The sequence below is a fragment of the Scardinius erythrophthalmus genome (genome assembly GCF_964197995.2).
Source record: "Scardinius erythrophthalmus genome assembly, chromosome: 18".
Classification (NCBI taxonomy): domain Eukaryota; kingdom Metazoa; phylum Chordata; class Actinopteri; order Cypriniformes; family Leuciscidae; genus Scardinius; species Scardinius erythrophthalmus.
Window position 1 is genome coordinate 19,018,531 of NC_138238.1, and position 21,375 is coordinate 19,039,905.

General features: G+C 34.7%; 2 protein-coding genes across 2 annotated transcripts; one reads left to right on the plus strand and one right to left on the minus strand.

Moving 5' to 3' along the window:
- The first annotated feature begins 4,492 nt into the window (after positions 1 to 4,492).
- papss2b (3'-phosphoadenosine 5'-phosphosulfate synthase 2b) lies at positions 4,493 to 12,746 on the plus strand. Its single transcript, XM_081393681.1, has 12 exons — positions 4,493 to 4,734; positions 5,943 to 6,057; positions 6,261 to 6,496; positions 6,595 to 6,733; positions 7,258 to 7,376; positions 8,409 to 8,522; positions 8,807 to 8,918; positions 9,932 to 10,137; positions 10,239 to 10,374; positions 10,455 to 10,723; positions 10,855 to 11,084; positions 11,816 to 12,746. Exons 1-12 carry the CDS (start codon positions 4,708 to 4,710, stop codon positions 11,955 to 11,957), a joined length of 1,845 nt encoding a protein of 614 aa, XP_081249807.1. The 5' UTR covers positions 4,493 to 4,707; the 3' UTR covers positions 11,958 to 12,746.
- A 276-nt stretch (positions 12,747 to 13,022) lies between these two features.
- atad1b (ATPase family AAA domain containing 1b) lies at positions 13,023 to 19,215 on the minus strand. The gene is made up of 10 exons (XM_081393682.1): positions 18,932 to 19,215; positions 17,788 to 17,975; positions 17,519 to 17,617; positions 17,261 to 17,381; positions 16,970 to 17,170; positions 16,627 to 16,733; positions 16,434 to 16,523; positions 16,257 to 16,307; positions 16,055 to 16,179; positions 13,023 to 13,828 (listed from the first exon to the last, which is right to left on the minus strand). Exons 2-10 carry the CDS (start codon positions 17,959 to 17,961, stop codon positions 13,708 to 13,710), a joined length of 1,089 nt encoding a protein of 362 aa, XP_081249808.1. The 5' UTR covers positions 17,962 to 17,975; positions 18,932 to 19,215; the 3' UTR covers positions 13,023 to 13,707.
- Positions 19,216 to 21,375: the final 2,160 nt, after the last annotated feature.

A 21,375-nucleotide genomic window follows, 5' to 3' on the forward strand; every position in this document is an offset into this window, starting at 1 on the left:
CCACCTCTTAGCTCTGTAGCCTGGACACAGAGCTAAGGGCTGGACATTAGCCTGGACATTTGAAGCCGGTGAAAGATGGCATTTCCATCTTTCTATCTTTTTTTTATAACGAATCAATCGTTCTTTCTTTCTCTCTTGCTAATCTATCTATCTATCTATCTATCTATCTATCTATCTATCTATCTATCTATCTATCTATCTATCTATCTATCTATCTATCTATCTATCTATCTATCTATCTATCTATCTATCTATCTATCTATCTATCTATCTATCTATCTATCTATCTATCTATCTTCAAACTGTTTCTATCTGTCTTCAAACTTTATCTATCTATATCTATCCTTAATAACTAATCAATCTTTCTTTCTTTTTTACTAATCTCTTTCTTTCTTTCTTTCTTTCTTTCTTTCTTTCTTTCTTTCTTTCTTTCTTTCTTTCTTTCTTTCTTTCTTTCTTTCTTTCTTTCTTTCTTTCTAACTAATCCTTCTTTCTTTCTAACTAATCTATCTTTCTTTCTAACTAATCCATCTCTCTTTCTTTCTTTCTTACTAATCCATCTTTCTATCTTTCTAACTAATCTATCTTTCTTTCTTTCTTTCTAATATATCTTTCTTTCTAACTAATCCATCTTTCTTTCTTTCTTTCTTTCTTTCTTTCTTTCTTTCTTTCTTTCTTTCTTTCTTTCTTTCTTTCTTTCTTTCTAACTAATCCATCTTTCTTTCTTTCTTTCTTTTTTTCTTTCTTTCTAACTAATCCATCTTTCTTTCTTTTTTTCTTTCTTTCTAACTAATCCATCTTTCTTTCTAACTAATCCATCTTTCTTTCTTTCTTTCTTTCTTTCTTTCTTTCTTTCTTTCTTTCTTTCTTTCTTTCTTTCTTTCTAACTAATCCATCTTTCTTTCTTTCTTTCTTTCTCTTTCTTTCTTTCTTTCTTTCTTTCTAACTTAACCATCTTTCTTTCTTTCTAATATGTCTTTCTTTCTAACTAATCCATCTTTCTTTCTTTCTTTCTTTCTAACTAATCCATCTTTCTTTCTTTCTTTCTTTCTTTCTTTCTTTCTTTCTTTCTTTCTTTCTTTCTTTCTTTCTTTCTTTCTAACTAATCCATCTTTCTTTCTTTCTAATCTTTCTTTCTTTCTTTCTTTCTTTCTTTCTTTCTAACTAATCCATCTTTTTTATTTCTAACTAATCCATCTTTCTTTCTTTCTAATCTATCTTTCTTTCTTTCTTTCTTTCTTACTAATCCATCTTTCTATCTTTCTAACTAATCCATCTGTCTTTCTTTCTTTCTTTCTTTTTCTTTCTTTCTAACTAATCCATCTTTCTTTCTTTCTTTCTAACTAATCTATCTTTGTTTCTTTCTTTGTTTCTTTCTTTCTAACTTATCCATCTTTCTTTCTTTCTTTCTTTCTTTCTTTCTTTCTTTCTTTCTTTCTTTCTTTCTTTCTTTCTTTCTTTCTTTCTTTCTTTCTTTCTACCTAATCCATCTTTCTTTCTTTCTTTCTTTCTTTCTTTCTTTCTTTCTTTCTTTCTTTCTAATCTATCTTTCTTTCTAACTAATCCATCTTTCTTTCTTTCTTTCTTTCTTTCTTTCTTTCTTTCTTTCTTTCTTTCTTTCTTTCTTTCTTTCTTTCTACCTAATCCATCTTTCTTTCTTTCTTTCTTTCTTTCTTTCTTTCTTTCTTTCTTTCTTTCTTTCTTTCTTTCTTTCTTTCTTTCTTTCTAATCTATCTTTCTTTCTAACTAATCCATCTTTCTTTCTTTCTTTCTTTCTTTCTAACTAATCCATCTTTCTTTCTTTCTTTCTTTCTTTCTTTCTTTCTTTCTAACTAATCCCTCTTTTTATCTTTCTAACTAATCTATCTTTCTTTCTAAATAATCCATCTTTCATTTTTTTAAATGTTTCAGAGCACAGAGGGAGTGGGGGTGGAAAGGGATGAAAACATAATTTTCATGATGTTACACAATATTTTGTATGTTTTAATCTACTAAATGAACCGTTTTTAATGTATGTAAGATGCTTCCTAAATGTTTTTACAGTACAGAGGAGTGGGGTGTAGTATGTGAAGAAAACATTTTTTGTTTAGCTGTAATTTTTCCATGTCCATGTTCTTTGAGAATAATTTTTTTTTCTTACAAACTTGCTTGGCTTTGATGTATACTATACTATTATATATTATATTATATACTACAAGCTGTGTGATTGTATTATAAATATATAAATTGATTAAAATCAATGGTTATATACATTTATTCTTTGAAATGTGGGGTTTTATTTGTAAAAGTGGAGATAGAACCTTATAATTCCAAACAGAATCAGAGCTCTCAGAATTATAAGGTTCTATCTAATCCATTATAACTAATCCATCTTTCTTTCTTTCTTTCTTTCTTTCTTTCTTTCTTTCTTTCTTTCTTTCTTTCTTTCTTTCTTTCTTTCTTTCTTTCTTTCTTTCTTTCTTTCTTTCTTTCTAACTAATCCATCTTTCTTTCTTTCTTTCTTTCTTTCTTTCTTTCTTTCTTTCTTTCTAACTTAACCATCTTTCTTTCTTTCTAATATGTCTTTCTTTCTAACTAATCCATCTTTCTTTCTTTCTTTCTTTCTAACTAATCCATCTTTCTTTCTTTCTTTCTTTCTTTCTTTCTTTCTTTCTTTCTTTCTTTCTTTCTTTCTTTCTTTCTAACTAATCCATCTTTCTTTCTTTCTAATCTTTCTTTCTTTCTTTCTTTCTTTCTTTCTTTCTTTCTTTCTTTCTTTCTAACTAATCCATCTTTTTTATTTCTAACTAATCCATCTTTCTTTCTTTCTAATCTATCTTTCTTTCTTTCTTTCTTTCTTTCTTTCTTTCTTTCTTTCTTTCTTACTAATCCATCTTTCTATCTTTCTAACTAATCCATCTGTCTTTCTTTCTAATCTATCTTTCTTTCTTTCTTTCTTTTTCTTTCTTTCTAACTAATCCATCTTTCTTTCTTTCTTTCTAACTAATCTATCTTTGTTTCTTTCTTTGTTTCTTTCTTTCTAACTTATCCATCTTTCTTTCTTTCTTTCTTTCTTTCTTTCTTTCTTTCTTTCTTTCTTTCTTTCTTTCTTTCTTTCTTTCTACCTAATCCATCTTTCTTTCTTTCTTTCTTTCTTTCTTTCTTTCTTTCTTTCTTTCTTTCTTTCTTTCTTTCTTTCTTTCTTTCTTTCTAATCTATCTTTCTTTCTAACTAATCCATCTTTCTTTCTTTCTTTCTTTCTACCTAATCCATCTTTCTTTCTTTCTTTCTTTCTTTCTTTCTTTCTTTCTTTCTTTCTTTCTTTCTTTCTTTCTTTCTTTCTACCTAATCCATCTTTCTTTCTTTCTTTCTTTCTTTCTTTCTTTCTTTCTTTCTTTCTTTCTTTCTTTCTTTCTTTCTTTCTTTCTTTCTTTCTTTCTTTCTTTCTAATCTATCTTTCTTTCTAACTAATCCATCTTTCTTTCTTTCTTTCTTTCTTTCTTTCTTTCTTTCTTTCTTTCTTTCTTTCTAACTAATCCATCTTTCTTTCTTTCTTTCTTTCTTTCTTTCTTTCTAACTAATCCCTCTTTTTATCTTTCTAACTAATCTATCTTTCTTTCTAAATAATCCATCTTTCATTTTTTTAAATGTTTCAGAGCACAGAGGGAGTGGGGGTGGAAAGGGATGAAAACATAATTTTCATGATGTTACACAATATTTTGTATGTTTTAATCTACTAAATGAACCGTTTTTAATGTATGTAAGATGCTTCCTAAATGTTTTTACAGTACAGAGGAGTGGGGTGTAGTATGTGAAGAAAACATTTTTTGTTTAGCTGTAATTTTTCCATGTCCATGTTCTTTGAAAATAATTTTTTTTTCTTACAAACTTGCTTGGCTTTGATGTATACTATACTATTATATATTATATTATATACTACAAGCTGTGTGATTGTATTATAAATATATAAATTGATTAAAATCAATGGTTATATACATTTATTCTTTGAAATGTGGGGTTTTATTTGTAAAAGTGGAGATAGAACCTTATAATTCCAAACAGAATCAGAGCTCTCAGAATTATAAGGTTCTATCTCCATTTGGGCCATCTTAAAAAATCCCATTTCCAAATGTGCCAGGATTTTGATATTCTATCCTCAAAGTACCTGTAGGGTGATGGTCTTGTTGAGCTATAATAGTAGATTATACTACATAACAGTTTTGCCAGCTGGGATGTAAAAACTTTGATGCTCAATATCTCAGAACTACCCTAAACGGAGATAGAACCTTATAATTCTAAGCTCACGATATGTTAATGTGGTAATGTTTAAATAATGTTTGTTATTGTTGTTAAAGTTTTCCTTTTCTTTTTAGTGGGTCCATGTGGGTTGGCTGAGATTGAGATGGAAGTTGTCAACCCCAGATCAGAGCAGCAGTAATAATTCAATAATGTGTGTATCTTAATGTAGCCTATCTGTGTTGTATTACTCTTTGTGTGCTGTGAGAGAGATGTTGAGTAGTAACTGAGAATCAATGCAGTCAGTGTGTGTAGTCGTGATGGTGACGTGAGCAGCGCACGCTGAGTGGGAGGATTTCAGGAAGAACGCTGAGTGCTACGTGTCCAGTTTATCCTGACTTCCACTAACTTCACTTTCTCGTATTCTGTGTTAGTCCCTAAAGGGTCACATTTTTTAGAAAGCTCTGACCAGCGTGTTCGCGTTGTGACATCATGTCTGGGTTGAAAAAACAGAGAACGGTACGTTTGCTGAAGTTCAGCCTTTTTCTTTCTTTTTAGTTTCTTTCTCGCTAAACTTTTAAAAGTTGCTTCGATACGAACTACGAAATTTCAACAGACTTTAAAAATATATCAGAAGTATTTTGTATTACTAGTATTGGTTTTAAAAAAAAGACAAACAGTTCATTTTGAAAGGCTTTAGGCTACATTCACACAAAGTAAGAGTTGCTCGACTGGTCCGTGTAACTTCGGGAACTTGGATAATTATGATAGAGTGACAGTCACTTAAAGTAACACGAGTGTGTTTGCTTTCGGAAGGATATTGAAAATATTTGGTGATGTGGCAGGATGTTATGATTCAGTTTTATCCTTTTCATCAACTTGTCTTGATTTGACATTGGGCTTAAATTCATTTTAATGGCTGATGTTATGTTTAGGATTTTTTTGTTAGGGGTCACGTCTTTTATACTAGAATGTCTGTCTTTGTTTTACATGAAGTGTTTTCTGGTTCTGCAATAGGCTATAACCACACAAATCCCATGGAAGATTAATGTTAATTGTAACAGGTCCTATGTAGCCAGATTTTGCATATCCTCAGTCAAAGGGACACTGTGTACCAATGGGAATTAACAAACCCCAGGGTTACTTGCATCAAGCTTGGATTTCCTGTGTATCCAAAGAGCCTGGGTAGAGAGAGAGAGATGGCTCTGATCCAACTGGCCACCTCTCCATGGTCCTGCATGAATGGCCCTTTTTGTTTCTTCATTTCTCTTTCCGAAGCCACTCCCTCCTCAGTCCTGAAGTATGAAGTTAAAATGTAATAATATAAGTTAAAATTAAAGGGACCGCTTGTTCAAAAATAAACATAATTTCATAATTTACTTGCACTCATGTTGTTCCAAACCTGTATGTCTTTCTGCTGTGGAACATATAAGAAAATATTTTGAAGAATATTGGTAACCAAACAGTTTTGGTGACCATTGACTTCTATTGTATGGACAAAAAACATTGATCCATTTCTCAAAATATTTTCTTTTAGGTTTGTAATGGCATGAATTTGTATTTTGGGTTTACTATCCCTACAAACACTTTTGTGAATCTGACCCATTGTCCCTATAGAAACACACTGTCGTTATCAGTAAAGATGGAAATGGTGCTTTAGGCTCAGATTTGCAAATTGTTCTCAGTCTTACTTTTCACATCATGTATATCGTGTATATCCACTTTAGGACATGCAGAGAGCAACCAATGTTGTTTATCAGGCTCACCATGTGAGTAGAAGCAAGCGTGGCCAAGTGGTTGGGACCAGAGCTGGATTTCGTGGATGTACTGTTTGGCTGACAGGTGGGAATTTCTTCTGTGAGACTTCCAGGAGAAAATTAGATGGATCAGATTAAAAGAATAGTTCACTCAAAAATGAAAATTCATCATTAACTCCCCCTCATGTTTAGACCTGTATGACTTCCTTTCTTCTATGGAACAGAGATGTTAGGTTGAATGAGCTCAGTCACTATTCACATAAAATATTTGACATTTTTTCGCTACAGGGTTGTCTGGTGCTGGAAAAACTACAATTGGATTTGCTTTGGAGGAATATCTAGTTTCCCATGCCATTCCTTGCTATTCGCTCGACGGTGACAACATTCGACATGGCTTGAATAAGAACTTGGGCTTCACAGCCACAGACAGAGAAGAGAACATTCGACGTATTGCTGAGGTCGCCAAACTGTTTGCGGATGCCGGACTGGTTTGCATCACTAGTTTCATTTCTCCATTTACAAAGGTTTGGTGATATCAGAGGTTCCCAAATTTTATGACATTTTTTAATAATTTCTGCAACAGGATGCATTAAGAGGATGATTTTACGTGTGCTCACAACAGGATCGAAACGATGCCAGGAAGATCCATGAGAATGCAGGTCTGCCATTCTTTGAGGTGTTTATAAATGCCTCACTGGAGGTGTGTGAGAGCAGAGATGTCAAAGGACTTTATAAAAAGGCCCGTGCTGGAGAGATTAAAGGTATCTTGAAGATTATTCAGGAAAATAAATCTATAAATGCATGGTTTATAGCTGTCTCGTCATATTTATCTTGGATAGAAGAGAATATTTTAACATCAAAACATCACACAGTAAAAACAATTTTTGAACTGAAAGGGATAGTTCACCCAAAAATGAAAATTCTATCATCATTTACAAACCTGTAGGATTTTTCTTCTTCTGCTGAACACAAAAGAAGAACGTCTGTAACTGAACAGTTGATGGGCCTCATTGACTTCCATAATATTTTTTTTCTATACTATGGAAGTCAATGGGGCCCATTAAATGTTTGATTTCCCATATTCTTCAACATAACTTTTTTTGTGTTCGGCAGAACAATGAAATTCATACAGGTTTGGAACTACTTGAGGGTGAGTAAATGAAGACAGAATTTTATTTTTGGGTAAACTATCCCTTTATTAATTCATTAATTCAATAATTTGCCAATAATGTGATTAAATTGAGAGTATCTAGAAAATGTTTCAACTACATTTTGCTTAACGTAGGTTTTACAGGAATTGACTCTGACTATGAGAAACCTGAAGCCCCTGAGCTCGTGTTGAAGACTGGAGAGCTCACTGTCAATGACTGCATTCATCAACTAGTGGATCTCTTGAAGGAACAGGTGGGTCAGTCTTTCATTTCTGGTTATTAAATAGATAATGGGCCCTATCTTGCACCCAGCGCAATTGACTTTGTACATCGACGCATGTATCATTCCTATTTTGCACCCGATGCACAGCAGACTTTTCCCTCCACAGACGCACGTCGGTAAATTAGGGAATGAACTTGCGCCTGGGGGCGGTTCAGCGAAAAGAGGAGGCGTGTTCCGGCGCAAACGTTCCCTGGTGCCATTTTGCAGTTTCAGAAAATAATTCCGCCACAGACCATGAAAAACGTAGTCTAAAGTCAGTGGCGCGTTATTCAGATGCAATTTTAAGGCGCATGCTTGGCCATAATGTAGCGTGTGCACAACATGCATACACTTTGCTTCTCTCTTCTACACAGATGCAGACAGCAGTTCCCATTTTTGCAAACCATACATAATTTAAAAATATTACCACATAAGGGAAATCGATGTGGTGTCCATGAAGATGTGAAAAAATAGGCATAAATCTAGCTTACACATTTTCACCCAAATTATTATACGCCTGTTTAACCGAAGCTAATTTGGGTGGGTTTCTCCCATCCCCATACAATGTCACTTCTCTGTCTTTTACGGCCCTGATGGGAACGTCGGTCTCCTCAGCTGTGAACCGCTCCTGGCAAATCCGCCGTTATAATAGCAATCCGCCATGGAACAAGGGTGCCTGCTTTTTAAGGGAATGTGAGATGACGCTTTGATTGGTTTATTTGGTTGATTTATTTCACGTTACGCCCAAACCACACCTATGAGTAATGAAGCTACTTCAGACCAACCCATTTTAGATTTGCGTCAGGCGCAAGAGGCATTTATCCCGCCGGTATAATAGCAACAGCGCCCGAGATCCGTCCACAAAGCTACTTGCGTTTTGCGTTTGATACTTGCTTTTCAGATCGTTAAAATAGGGCCCAATGTGTTTGGTCAGTTGTCCCTTTCTTTGTGCCAGCTGACAGACTGTCAGTATTCTCTTGAGAGACGTTAAAACGCCACTGACCAGATGATTTGTTCTCACAGGATATTGTGCCCACTGGTGTGACAGAGGAAGTGAATGAGCTCTTTGTTCCTGAAAACAAGCTGGACCTGGTGCTGAGTGATGCCAATATACTCCCCACTGTAGCCATCACGGAGGTAATGCAACCCTTCATGAACACACACATGCCCTACTACTGCTGTGGAAATCAACTGCCCTGCTTGTTACACCACAGGCATTTCCTCACAGTTCAGTTAACTGAGAGCTTTTCACTGTAACTTGGTGTTATTTCATAATTTACGTTCTGCAAGAGCTACTGAAATAACTACTGTAGAAAAATATGAACTGTCGTAATTCATAGTTGTTATTTTGTGGCAAACTGTCGTTCTTGTCATGAGATAAAATGAAAGTGCTGTTTGTGTGTTTCTCGTTGGTCTTGTAGCTGGATTTGCAGTGGGTGCAGGTTCTGGCTGAGGGGTGGGCGACTCCACTGAGGGGATTCATGAGGGAGAGAGAATTCCTGCAAGTCTTGCACTTTGGAACTTTGCTTGATGGTAAAGACATTTTCAAACTGATCATCACCCTCAAAAATATATAGTTTTATAGTGTATCTACTGTATTTCAAAGAAAAAATTTAAATTTACATATTACATTTATATATTTACAAGTGTGTGTGTGTGTGTGTGAATATGTAAATGTATATAATACACACACACATACTTACTTACGTACACTTATTTTTAAGACATTTATAATATTACAAAATATGTTTTTTTAAATAAATTAGGGCTGTGCAACGATTGATCGCAATTAATCCCATCCAATTTAAAAGTTTGTGTTTACATAATGTGTGTGTACTGTGTATAATTATTTTGTTTATATAAATACACATACACTGTACATGTATATATTTAAGGAATATTTGGATGTATACTGTGTGTATATATATATATATGTATGTATGTATGTATGTATATATATATATATATATATATATTTATACATGATTTATATTATATATATAAATATAAATATTTTATATATAAATAACACATTTCCTTAAATATATACATGCATGTGTGTGTATTTATATGTACAAAATAATTATACAATGTATTTATAATTATAATATAATTGCCTGTGTTTTTGAGACACAAATGCATCACAGTGCAAAATGTTTTTTAGTGACAAATTTGTTTAGGCTATTGAGAATTTGGTTCAGAGAATGGTATTTAGTGTTTTAGCAATTCAGAAAAACTGTAATACTTCACAGTATTACTGTTTTTACTGTATTTTTGTTTAAATAAATACAGCCTCAGTGACCATGAGGCTTCTTTAAAAAACAATAAATCTTTCCGATCCCAAACTTTTGAATGGTGGTTTATTTAATATTGAATATTAATTTAATAATAATCTACATCTAATTAGTAATATTTAATAATTTACATTTTCCTAGTTATTCAGATTGCATATTTAGTGAATGTAATAATATCCAACATAACATTAAATAATAATAATATTATTGTTAAAAATAAAAATAGTAATATTAATAATCTTTTATGTTTAGGTGGGATCATCAACTTGTCTGTTCCCATTGTGCTGCCCGTATCCAAGGACGACAAGGAGAGGCTGGACGGTTACACTGCTTTTGCCCTGGAGTTCAAAGGTCAAAAAGTGGCAATCATGCGCAACCCTGAGTTTTATGAGCATCGTAAGGAAGAGAGATGCGCAAGGCAGTGGGGGACAACATGCCCGCAACATCCGCACATTAAGGTGAGAGGACACATCTCTGTGACATTGCTTTTAAAACTGTTGTATATTATACTTCCTAATACAGTCAGCCAATACAGTTACACCATTTATGCTTTGCACAGATGATAATGGAGAGTGGTGATTGGCTGGCTGGTGGAGACCTGGAGGTGTTTGAGAGACTTAGGTGGAACGACGGTCTTGACCAGTACCGTCTCACTCCGCGGGAACTAAGACAGAAATTTAAAGAAATGAGAGCAGGTAAATGCGAAACATGGATCCTTCCCATAATTATTTGCCAGTGCGACAAAACCCTCTGCAATTGTGTCTTTTCCCCACAGATGCCATTTTTGCATTCCAGCTGCGTAATCCTGTGCACAACGGCCACGCGCTCCTGATGCAGGACACTAAGCGCCGTCTGCTCGAGCGAGGCTACAAGAAGCCCGTGCTGCTTCTGCACCCTCTGGGTGGCTGGACAAAAGATGACGACGTACCGCTGGACTGGCGCATGAGACAGCATGCTGCTGTGCTAGAGGAAGGAGTCCTGGATCCAGAAAACACAATTGTGGCCATTTTCCCCTCACCCATGATGTATGCTGGGCCTACAGAGGTCAGACTCTAGCTGAACATGATACACTGGAACAAATAAGAGGCTGTTTAAGACCCTTTTTTAATACAAATAATTGAAATTGTGAGTCAAGTCAATTCTGAACAGGGCAAAAATTCTGAACGTTCTTATAGGTACAGTGGCATTGTCGGGCCAGGATGATCGCGGGGGCCAACTTTTACATTGTAGGGCGAGATCCAGCAGGTATGCCCCACCCGGAGACAAAGAAGGACCTGTATGAGCCCACTCATGGTGGAAAAGTGCTGACCATGGCACCAGGCCTCACCTCTCTTGAGATTATTCCCTTCAGAGTTGCTGCATACAACAGAGTCAAGAAGGCCATGGACTTCTATGACAAGGAAAGGTGCGTACATATTTCATTTCATTTTATTATATGATATATTATGGCTGTGAATAGTTTAAATTTGCCATAATAAATATATTTATTCATCGAACACCCAAATTAATGTAGAATCAAGATGAAGTATATTTTAAATGTTTAATGCACAGCTTTTTAACTTTAAATATATTGGTATTGAAAGCCATCATTTTTAAAAATAATTTTTAAATTCTGTCTGTTCGTCTTTTTTTTTTTTTACAATAATTACAGAACATGATCAATCTTATAACAACTAACCTACAATAATATTTGGTTACACATTGTAATTATACATTTAAGTACTGACTAATATTAATTAAGAACATTAACTTACTATAGGGTTAGGATTAGGTATGTATGTATGTATGTATGTAATATATGTATGTAAGTAATACTCTGGATGTATAACATAATATACTATTATAGCAAGTACATGTAACATGTAGCAAAGACACTGTAAAATAAAATGTTACCCAATCATCACATAAACCCATTATAAAGACTGTCGCATTTAGCTTTGTGTTTATTTAAAGTGACATCTAATAATATTCCTCTGTCATGTCGCGGCTTGACTGCTCTCCGTTTCATTCATTTTGAACTTTATTTGTGCATTATTGTTCATCAGAATAAGTATTAAAATCATTACAGTATCAGTATTTATAGACTTGATTTGTATATAAGCTGCAGCTCAAGTCAACAGCTTTTCTGTTTTTCAGACATGGAGAATTTGAGTTCATCTCAGGGACCAAAATGAGGAGCCTTGCCCGCAGCGGAGAGAACCCCCCTGATGGTTTCATGGCCCCCAAAGCGTGGAAAGTCCTAGTTGATTACTATAGTTCTCTGCAGAAGGACCAGTGAACACAAGACATACAGTCCAGTTTATAGAAAGGTGCATTATATACTACATTCCTACATTGTAGTGAGATTTTTTTTTTTAAATAAATGTTTATTAGACTCATATGTACCACATTTTTAGATAAATGCTATCTATATTTATCCCCTGCAAATTTCTTTAAAATACAGTATATTTTGTTCCTGAGATCGCCCAGTATAAAAGCATAGATGGATCAAACTACACAGCTACTGCTGTTTCAAATGTGTTATATACATAGTCTGATCAAAGTATGCCTGACAGTAATAGGACCAATATTTTGCCTACCTCAACTGGAATTTTATTCGGATAAGTGCCTGTCTTGGCACTATTTTTTACCAGTGGAGAACGTCTTGTTCTCATTGTATACACAGATTCTATTTTAATTCTATAACATTCTTTGTAAGAATTTAAAAACATTCAGTACTGGCAGTAGAGTATAACCACAGTATTGTCTTGCACGTCCATCTCTTTGTACTTCCATGTGCCTTAATGTAAAAGTGGCATTACTGTTATATTCCCAAATGAACGAGTTACTGTAAAGAGTGATGTATGAATGTGAAAGATTTGTGCTGAATGCATAAACATGAAACTCTTGAGGAATCCAATGTGAAGGAACAAGAGCATATTTATTGTCTTGCCATTTTCTTATTGGACCAACCTAAACATATTTATTGTCTTACAGGAAATGTATGGACTTGAGAGATTAACACTTTGTCATTTCTTACAATATTTGATACAATGTGCATAGGGCAGTAATTCCAATAAACGTAATTAAAAGAATACGATGGTCATCCAATTCTTGTACAGTGTTAAACAAAGCATTTTACATATATTCTGACTTCTAAACGGATTTAAATTGAATAGAGCAATGGACTGTTGTGGATTGGGAAACCTAATAACTGAAAAATACTTGTATACAATTGTTCCTTCATTGCCAGCATTCTAAAATGGCGCATCAATCCATAACCGTTTCTCCAGAAGAAAACGGTTTCTCTCCACTTATTAATTCTCCGTCGCCCATTCAAACCCCAGAAATAACAACAGCAGTGGCTTGTCACTTGCCCTAAATATTTGTGCAAGTATATTTAATGTTTCACAAATAAATATTTATACAACAGGCCATCCCACTCTCTTTAATCTGGGCTAAATTTAACACTTAAACATTTTATTCAATGTAAAAGGCCAACAAGTCTATGCGTTTATAATTTAAATCATTCAATCACTGGGGCAAAACAAACAGATGAGAGTTGTTAAAATTGTTACTAAACACACTTTGTTCTTACAGATCAGCTAAATTGTTACATACCGTTGACGTAAAAAATAATTCTTGCAGGGGAAATTAGATGCCTTATGCATAACTGGAAAAAGTAACTTTACTGTTGCCCATCTTCATAAAAAACAAACACCACCCAAACCAAACCTATAAAGACAAACACAATGGATCTCATTCTTGGAACACAAGCAGAATGAGTTTTATGTAAATCGTTCAATCTTTCATGAACTGTCCCATTGACTCAAATGTGACCATTTACTTAAGAGGTAAGGCTCATTGATTGAATGGCAAAAACAGAATATGGAAATTACAGTGCAAAAAAAAGATGATTAGAGAAAAAAGCCTCCATTCCACCATTAATAAATCCTGAGTTCCCCCTTTTACAAAACACGACATATGCCACAAAAAAAGAAAATCAGACCAAATTTAGTTTCATGTTTTTTAAAACAGCAGCATCACATTCAGTCCAGTGCTACGTGCATAAACGCCTCTTGCACTCCTGCAGATTTGGACTTCTTCATCTTCTCGATTGCCCTCTGCATGTCTTCCTGCCTGATTGGGCGGATGAAGTCTTCCACTGGACTGTTATGGGATGGACAAAAATTAATAACAGCACCAGAAAAGCAAGTTCAGTCAGGACCACTTTGTCAAGTAAATATAATTTATAAGTATAGCATGCAGTTAGTGTTGGCGGTATGGTTCTGTTCTGGGCAAAACTCCCACGCCTGTCCATGCAGCTATGCCTGGACAGAGCGGGGACAGCAGCAAGTCAAACCTCGCTGGGGTACAGAGCAGAACCAGTTTATGCATACATGATTACAATTCTCAATTACATGAGTTGTGGAAATACAAATACATGATAGAAAACGCTTGCAATGTAGTGAACTGAACAGAAAAACAAAATGACAGTCAGATTGATTACAGGTTCGGTTGGGTGGAGTTGGGGTTGGAGGAGGGAGTTTGATTGTGAGCAGTGATGCTATGGAGGAAATGCTGAAGGAATGGGAATTTAAATGGGCCGCTGTGATAGAAGTCGAAACTGGAGTGGTACACGTCAGGAACAGCTGGCTATCAGCTGATGCGAGCTTGGCTGATGTGGCCTGAACTTACCTAGATGCTTAATTTTCATACAGTTTCAAATGTAAACTATTGACTCTAGACATTATGTAAAGGTGACAAGTCTCAAACTTAAGATAAAGATAAAAAAAAAGAGCCTGTTCTGTGCTATTTTGGAGTCTGAGGTACATTGTACATGAAGCGTCCGTCTACATTAATCCGGATACGTTTGAAAACGGTGTTTTCATTTCAAAATGAAATGAAACGCTCTCCGTCCACACTAGCGTTTTCCAAAAGTTGCTCATCCACACTGAAACGTCTGAAAGCACTTGAATTACCTTACTGCGCATGGGTAAAACGTAATAAAAGCTCACAGGATGATACAAAGAGAGCAGACAAGTTCTCATACTATTCTTCTGGCACGATTATTTAATAGGGCTTGGGCGTCGTGACGTCATACTTGGCGTGGCGGCCATGTTGATGGCCTCGCGAATGTAAACATACAGCAAGTCAACGGGGAGAAGCAGAGTTGGGAGAAAGAAAAAAGATGTTAAAATCCCGAAAAGGATGTGGAATTTACAGGGATACGTTAAATAGGGAAACCAGGGACCAGTAAGTTATGTGGACAAATTTTCCTGTAAAATATCCCGTATTTTAATAACTTACTATCATAACATTAATGTTAGCCCTTCCATCGGACCTGTCAGTCTCTGTACTGTTGTCCTGTTGCTACCCCCTTGCCCTTCCAGAAAAACAGATGTTTTCAAAGCATCGTTTTGCTTACTTGAAGGCAACCTTAGCGTGATATTGGCCTTTTTTTAGATAACAGCGTGGTTGTTGTGAGAGCACGATTTCACGCCGATCTGTAAGCAAAGTCACGTTAGACCTAGCTTCACAACTCGCTTAGTTAATGCTGCAGTTTTGCAGAGGGATAGCAACAGAAAGATGAATGTTGAAATTGTCATTTTTCGGGATATTTTATAGGTAAATACTAAAACGGGAAGACAGCGGGAAAATAGCTCAAATACGTGAGAAACCCGGAAAAAACGGGAGGGTTGACAGCTACTAACTACACTTTTTTTTGCCGATTTTGTCCACATACTGGTCCCTCGCTTCCCTATTTAACGTATCCCTGTAAATTCCACATCCTTTTCGGGATTTTAACATCTTTTTTCTTTCTCCCAACTCTGCTTCTCCCCGTTGACTTGCTGTATGTTTACATTCGCGAGGCCATCAACATGGCCGCCACGCCAAGTATGACGTCACGACGCCCAAGCCCTATTAGCAAAATGTCCCACCACCACTCACTGATGCATCCAGGTCACACTCAAAATCACCATTCCATGTTTGGTCTAAAACGCAGTTGTTCATGTTTTGCCGCAGGAAAGCAATTGCGAGTACATTTTCTGTCATCTTTGCAGGAATGTAATTTGTCGATTATACAAAGGAACATTTATATTCTTTAATAACACTATGAAAGTGAATAGCAGGCACAACCATAGATATCTATGGGTACAATATGCATCACACGAGTAAACATATGACATTGTTTTCAAATACCTTCGTTATCCCATTCCACACAACAACACTTCAAATTTATCCACTTGGGCGAGCATTTCGAAAAAGCTTAGTTTTTGTTGACAAAAACGCCGCCTCAGTGTGGACGGATGGCCAAAACAGACAGAAAAAATATGCGTTTTCAAATGAAAATGTATTAATGTGGACAAGGCCTGAAGCTCTTTAAGTGTTTACCTTTCTTGGTGCACAAAGTCCCGCACACAAAGCAGAGCAGCATCTCGGCACATCTCTCTGAGGTCACTTCCTGAGAAGCCGTCAGTCTTTTTTGCAATTTCACCAAAGTCCACGGCAGACTCCACCTTCAGAAAATGAGAAAATGTTCTTTCAGCATTTGCATCTTTCAATAGCAACAACAGTCCAATTAATAAATACTTACATTTTCATTCTCCAGGATCAGTTTCAATATGTCTTTCCTCTGCTTTATATTCTAAATACATACAAATGACAAATGATCATTTATAAGAATCACTACAGAGTTTAATGACTCAACAGTAAAACTGAACATTTCATTTAAACCATCAAACATATTTTGAGCTAAAATCAGTGAACTTACGGGCTGATTGATGTGGAATCTTGTAGGCATCCTTCGGAGTATAGCAGAATCAAGATCTTGTGGCCGATTGGTGGCTCCCATTATTATGACCTTTGTGAAACACAATCACAACACATCAGATAGAAAAGGAACCTGACTTGGATCTCGAGTCACTGATCAAACCAGTAAACCTCACAAAGATGCGGAATTGTACCTGGCAGTTGTAGTCAGTTTCCAGCCCGTCCCATAAGCTCATGAACTGAGCCTTCATCATGGCAGTGGCCTCATGATCTGAACTTGAGCGATTCCTCAAGAAGGAATCTAAGACATTAAGCCAAAATAAGTTCATTTAAAAAATGACAAGTATACAGAATCTTCCACTTATTATTGTGTGATTGTAAAGGAGCAACAGGAACCAAGTTAGGTTCAAAAGTAGACTTCTACTGATTCATAAATGTGCCATTAAGCTAAAGAGATCTAGCTTTAAAAGCATAGCTTACTACTGGGATGTCAATATTAGGGGTGGATAAAGCATACAAATCAACATAAGCATTTACCAATCTCATCGATGAAGATAACAGAGGGCTGTAGCTTGATGGCCAGAGAAAACACGGCTGCGGCTAGTTTCTGGGACTCTCCGTACCATTTGTCAGTGAGAGTGGAAGGCTGCAGGTTGATGAAGCGGAATCCAGCCTCTTTGGCGGTAGCTTTGGCTATAAGAGTTTTCCCACAGCCTGGAGGCCCATACAGCAACACACCTGAGAAGATGACAGGCAAACCACCTCAGAATAAAGTGTGGAGTTGAGCTTAAAAGCACTTTAGAGAAACATTTTCATCCTAGTGCCTGCCTTTGGGAGGTTGAAGAAGTCTGGATCCTTCAAACAGATGTCTCTTCTGGATCGGAAGTATAACAGTGTCTTTCAGTTCAGTTATGACTTCATCCAGACCTGCAATGTCATGCCATGTAATCTGTGGACACACATGATTTGTGTAACGATGTAACATGTGTTACAATGACTTGCATTCTCTTAACAAAACAAAAGTAGACTGTTTTAGAGACAAATAACTACTGGTAAATAAAGTCCGATGGTGACATCATTCCTCACCTGCATAGTCAATGGATCCACAAGATGAGCTGCAATACTCATCTCATATTCAGAAAGCTTCACATTCTGCACTCCAATCTGCCGCATGAGTTTCTCTGCCTGTGAGGGGGCGACAAAGCTTCACATTATTAAACTCCAGCCTTTGTCAAAAGTTATAAACCTGCAGATAAGTTATACTTAAAACTTGGACCCGCATCTAAACAGCTACATTGCTTTTCTATGTCTGGAAATCACACAAATTTATATTTCCCTGAAATTAAACTGCATACCTGTTTTTGTGCCTCAACTTTCTGTTTTCTTGTTGGATCAATAGCATCAACCATCCACTTTATTGTAAAATAAGTGACGGCACCAAATATTGTGAGGCGGAAGAGTAAACCTATGACCTCATTCCGGCCCAAAGGGCGAGTAATATTGTCTGTTGGAATCTCTTTTAATACCATCTTCTCACATTTACCTGCAAAAGAAAAACAATACAAATAGTATAATTAAAAATCTAGGGGGTTCTGAAAAACAGATTTATTTTACTTTTTACTTATGAACTTTGATCTGCAAAACAAAATCATCTAGAATAAATTAAGATGTTCAGATGAAAATATGGGCCTGTCCCAATACTCAAAAGGCTACAAATATCCCATCATGCATCGCTTTAAGGAACTCGTGTGGCCTGAAATTGTGAGATGTCAAGACTTTTTGGTGTAAGTTAAATTAAATAGATATTACATATAATTTGGCTGTGTTTGCACACTGTATTGTTGCAGAACGGCTTTTTATAACTCAATTAGAAACACCTCAATTAATTGTATCTTCTGTTACATATGGACTTCTAAACAAGACATTTTAAAGTGCAAAGTATAGAAAATCAAAATGTGTAAATAAAGCATTGTAAAAACGCTACTTGATGTAGTGTTGTCCCATCGGGAAATCAAAAAAGTTATACACCCACTTGGGGTCTTCACGGCCACTCAAACACTTGGGCCAAATACAGGAAACACATCATTTACGTTACGTAGACAAGAGGCCAAGTGCAAAGACAGCAAGTGTGGGTATAAGGACAGGCCCTGTGTGATGGCAGAGGCAAAAATCTCATCTCCGTGCTCAAAACATTCAATAAAGTGCTCACACCTTGACACGCTTTTGAGCTTAATTACCGCTTCACTGTTAAAAAAAGAAAAAAAAAAAAAGAAAAAGAAAAAAAAAGCAGCACGTTCTGTCCGGGGCATGTATTAAATGAACATAGATACACAGTACAGACGCATCCTATACTCGAAGTAGGCACATTTCTGTCAAATCTCACTTATTAATAATTATCAGATGATGTGTCAGCGCAGTTTACTTTCATTTTCACTGATGAACTGATGTTACTGAAATGAGGTTCTTGTGACCTTCCTGCATCTCAAACATATCACTTACCAGAAGCGTCTTTACTATTGGGTCTTGGAAATATTGTTTAAAAATATAGCTTCCTTTTAATAAAATGATTCATTTACTTTCAGAAATCAGACTTTTTGTCCCTTTTCTACCACATTTTAGGCTATTTTTCCTCCACCTTCTTCTTTCTCTTCGTCGTCTTCCTCTTCTTCTTCTAAATTTTAATGGCGTTTGGCAAAGCAGCTTAGGTGCATTACCGCCACCAACTGGATTGGAATCTGGAGCGCCGTTATTATGGGGCGCCGTTTGTAAAGCGGCTCACGCTGAAAATAACAGCAACATTTTGTCACATTTAGCTTCAAACAATGTTTAAAAAACTGGTATGAATTTTTGACGGTCACTTTTTACCACATTTACAACAATATTTGTCAACTTAGAGATATTTTAAATAGTTAAATCTAAATATTAAATGTTACACCTAAATGTTAAATGTTAAATCTAAATGCTAAATCTAAATCTAAATGCTAAATCTAAATCTAAATGTTAAATCTAAATCTAAATGTTAAATATAAATATAAATATAAATGTGAAATCTAAATATTAAATCTAAATCTAAATGTTAAATCTAAATGTTAAATGTTAAATCTAAATCTAAATGTTAAATATAAATATAAATATAAATGTGAAATCTAAATATTAAATCTAAATCTAAATGTTAAATCTAAATGTTAAATGTTAAATCTAAATCTAAATGTTAAATCTAAATGTTAAATCTAAATCTAAATGTTAAATCTAAATATTAAATCTAAATGTTAAATCTAAATGTTAAATCTAAATCCAAATGTTAAATCTAAATGTTAAATCTAAATCTAAATCTAAATCTAAATCTAAATGTTGAATCTAAATCTAAATGTTAAATCTAAATGTTAAATCTAAATCTAAATCTAAATCTAAATGTTGAATCTAAATCTAAATGTTAAATCTAAATCTAAATATTGAATCTAAATGTTTGGGGTGAAACTAAATATTTAACTAATATGCAAATTCAAAATGCCGGTAACAGGAAGTGCCAAAATAAAAGCTCGAGGTGGTCAGTGTGTGTTTATAGCATGGTTTATAGTGTCAAATAACGAATAAAAACCATCTCATCCGAGGAAATGGACTCTTGGACATAGATTATCGTGATAATAACTACCTAAAATAATAAACACGTTTGGAGAAACTGTATTTGAAGAGTATGCTAGTGTCACTTTTATGAAAAGTGCGGGACTTATGACCTGTAGCCATAATAGCCAGCCACTAGGGGGCTCACTTTGACTGAATGTCATGTCATCGCTCTGTCATCACGAGACTCTACAGTTTCTCCAAACGTGTTTATTATTTTAGGAAGTTATTATCGTTATATTATAGTTATTATTATGAGATGGTTTTTATTCGTTATTTGACACTATAAACCATGCTATAAACACACACTGACCACCTCGAGCTTTTATTTTGGCACTTCCGGCATTTTGAATTTGCATATTAGTTAAATATTTAGTTTCACCCAAAACATTTAGATTCAACATTTAGATTTAGATTCAACATTTAGATTTAGATTTAGATTTAGATTTAACATTTAGATTTAACATTTAGATTTAGATTTAACATTTAGATTTAGATTTAACATTTAGATTTAACATTTAGATTTAGATTTAATATTTAGATTTAACATTTAGATTTAGATTTAACATTTAACATTTAGATTTAACATTTAGATTTAGATTTAATATTTAGATTTAACATTTAGATTTAGATTTAACATTTAGATTTAACATTTAGATTTAGATTTAATATTTAGATTTAACATTTAGATTTAGATTTAACATTTAACATTTAGATTTAACATTTAGATTTAGATTTAACATTTAGATTTATATTTAGCATTTAGATTTAATATTTAACATTTAGGTGTAACATTTAATATTTAGATTTAACTATTTAAAATATCTCTAAGTTGACAAATATTGTTGTAAATGTGGTAAAAAGTGACCGTCAAAAATTCATACCAGTTTTTTAAACATTGTTTGAAGCTAAATGTGACAAAATGTTGCTGTTATTTTCAGCGTGAGCCGCTTTACAAACGGCGCCCCATACGTTATTGCCTACTTCCCAAGTGACCATGATATCAAAATGGACAATTCTTGTCTTTTTTTAATGGAATAATGCAGTGTTTATTATAAATGGTTTATCTGTGCCCTTGTAATCTTTAATCAAAATAACTTGTTGAGGTGAATTCTATTAGCCTAGGTTTGCACCACCTCAGGCAGTCCATGCCTTTAATGATGTCAGAGGCTTCAATTAACTTGGCAGCTTTATGCATCCTGTTGGAAAATGTATCCTCATGGTAAAGGGACCAAGGATACACAGAAAATCTTGTGTTTCTTAATTACTTTTAATTACTATTACAATTAATTACAACACATTATACTACAATAGTAATTTCT

Coding starts and splice junctions, on each gene's coding strand:
- papss2b (XM_081393681.1), top strand. CDS start 4,708: ATGTCTGGGTTGAAAAAACAGAGAACG. Junction 4,735..5,942: donor GGTTGAAAAAACAGAGAACG/GTACGTTTGCTG, acceptor TATCCACTTTAG/GACATGCAGAGAGCAACCAA. Junction 8,523..8,806: donor CCACTGTAGCCATCACGGAG/GTAATGCAACCC, acceptor TTGGTCTTGTAG/CTGGATTTGCAGTGGGTGCA.
- atad1b (XM_081393682.1), bottom strand. CDS start 17,961: ATGGTATTAAAAGAGATTCCAACAGACAATATTACTCGCCCTTTGGGC. Junction 16,734..16,969: donor TATCTTCATCGATGAGATTG/GTAAATGCTTAT, acceptor TTAATGTCTTAG/ATTCCTTCTTGAGGAATCGC. Junction 16,524..16,626: donor AAACTGACTACAACTGCCAG/GTACAATTCCGC, acceptor TGTTTCACAAAG/GTCATAATAATGGGAGCCAC.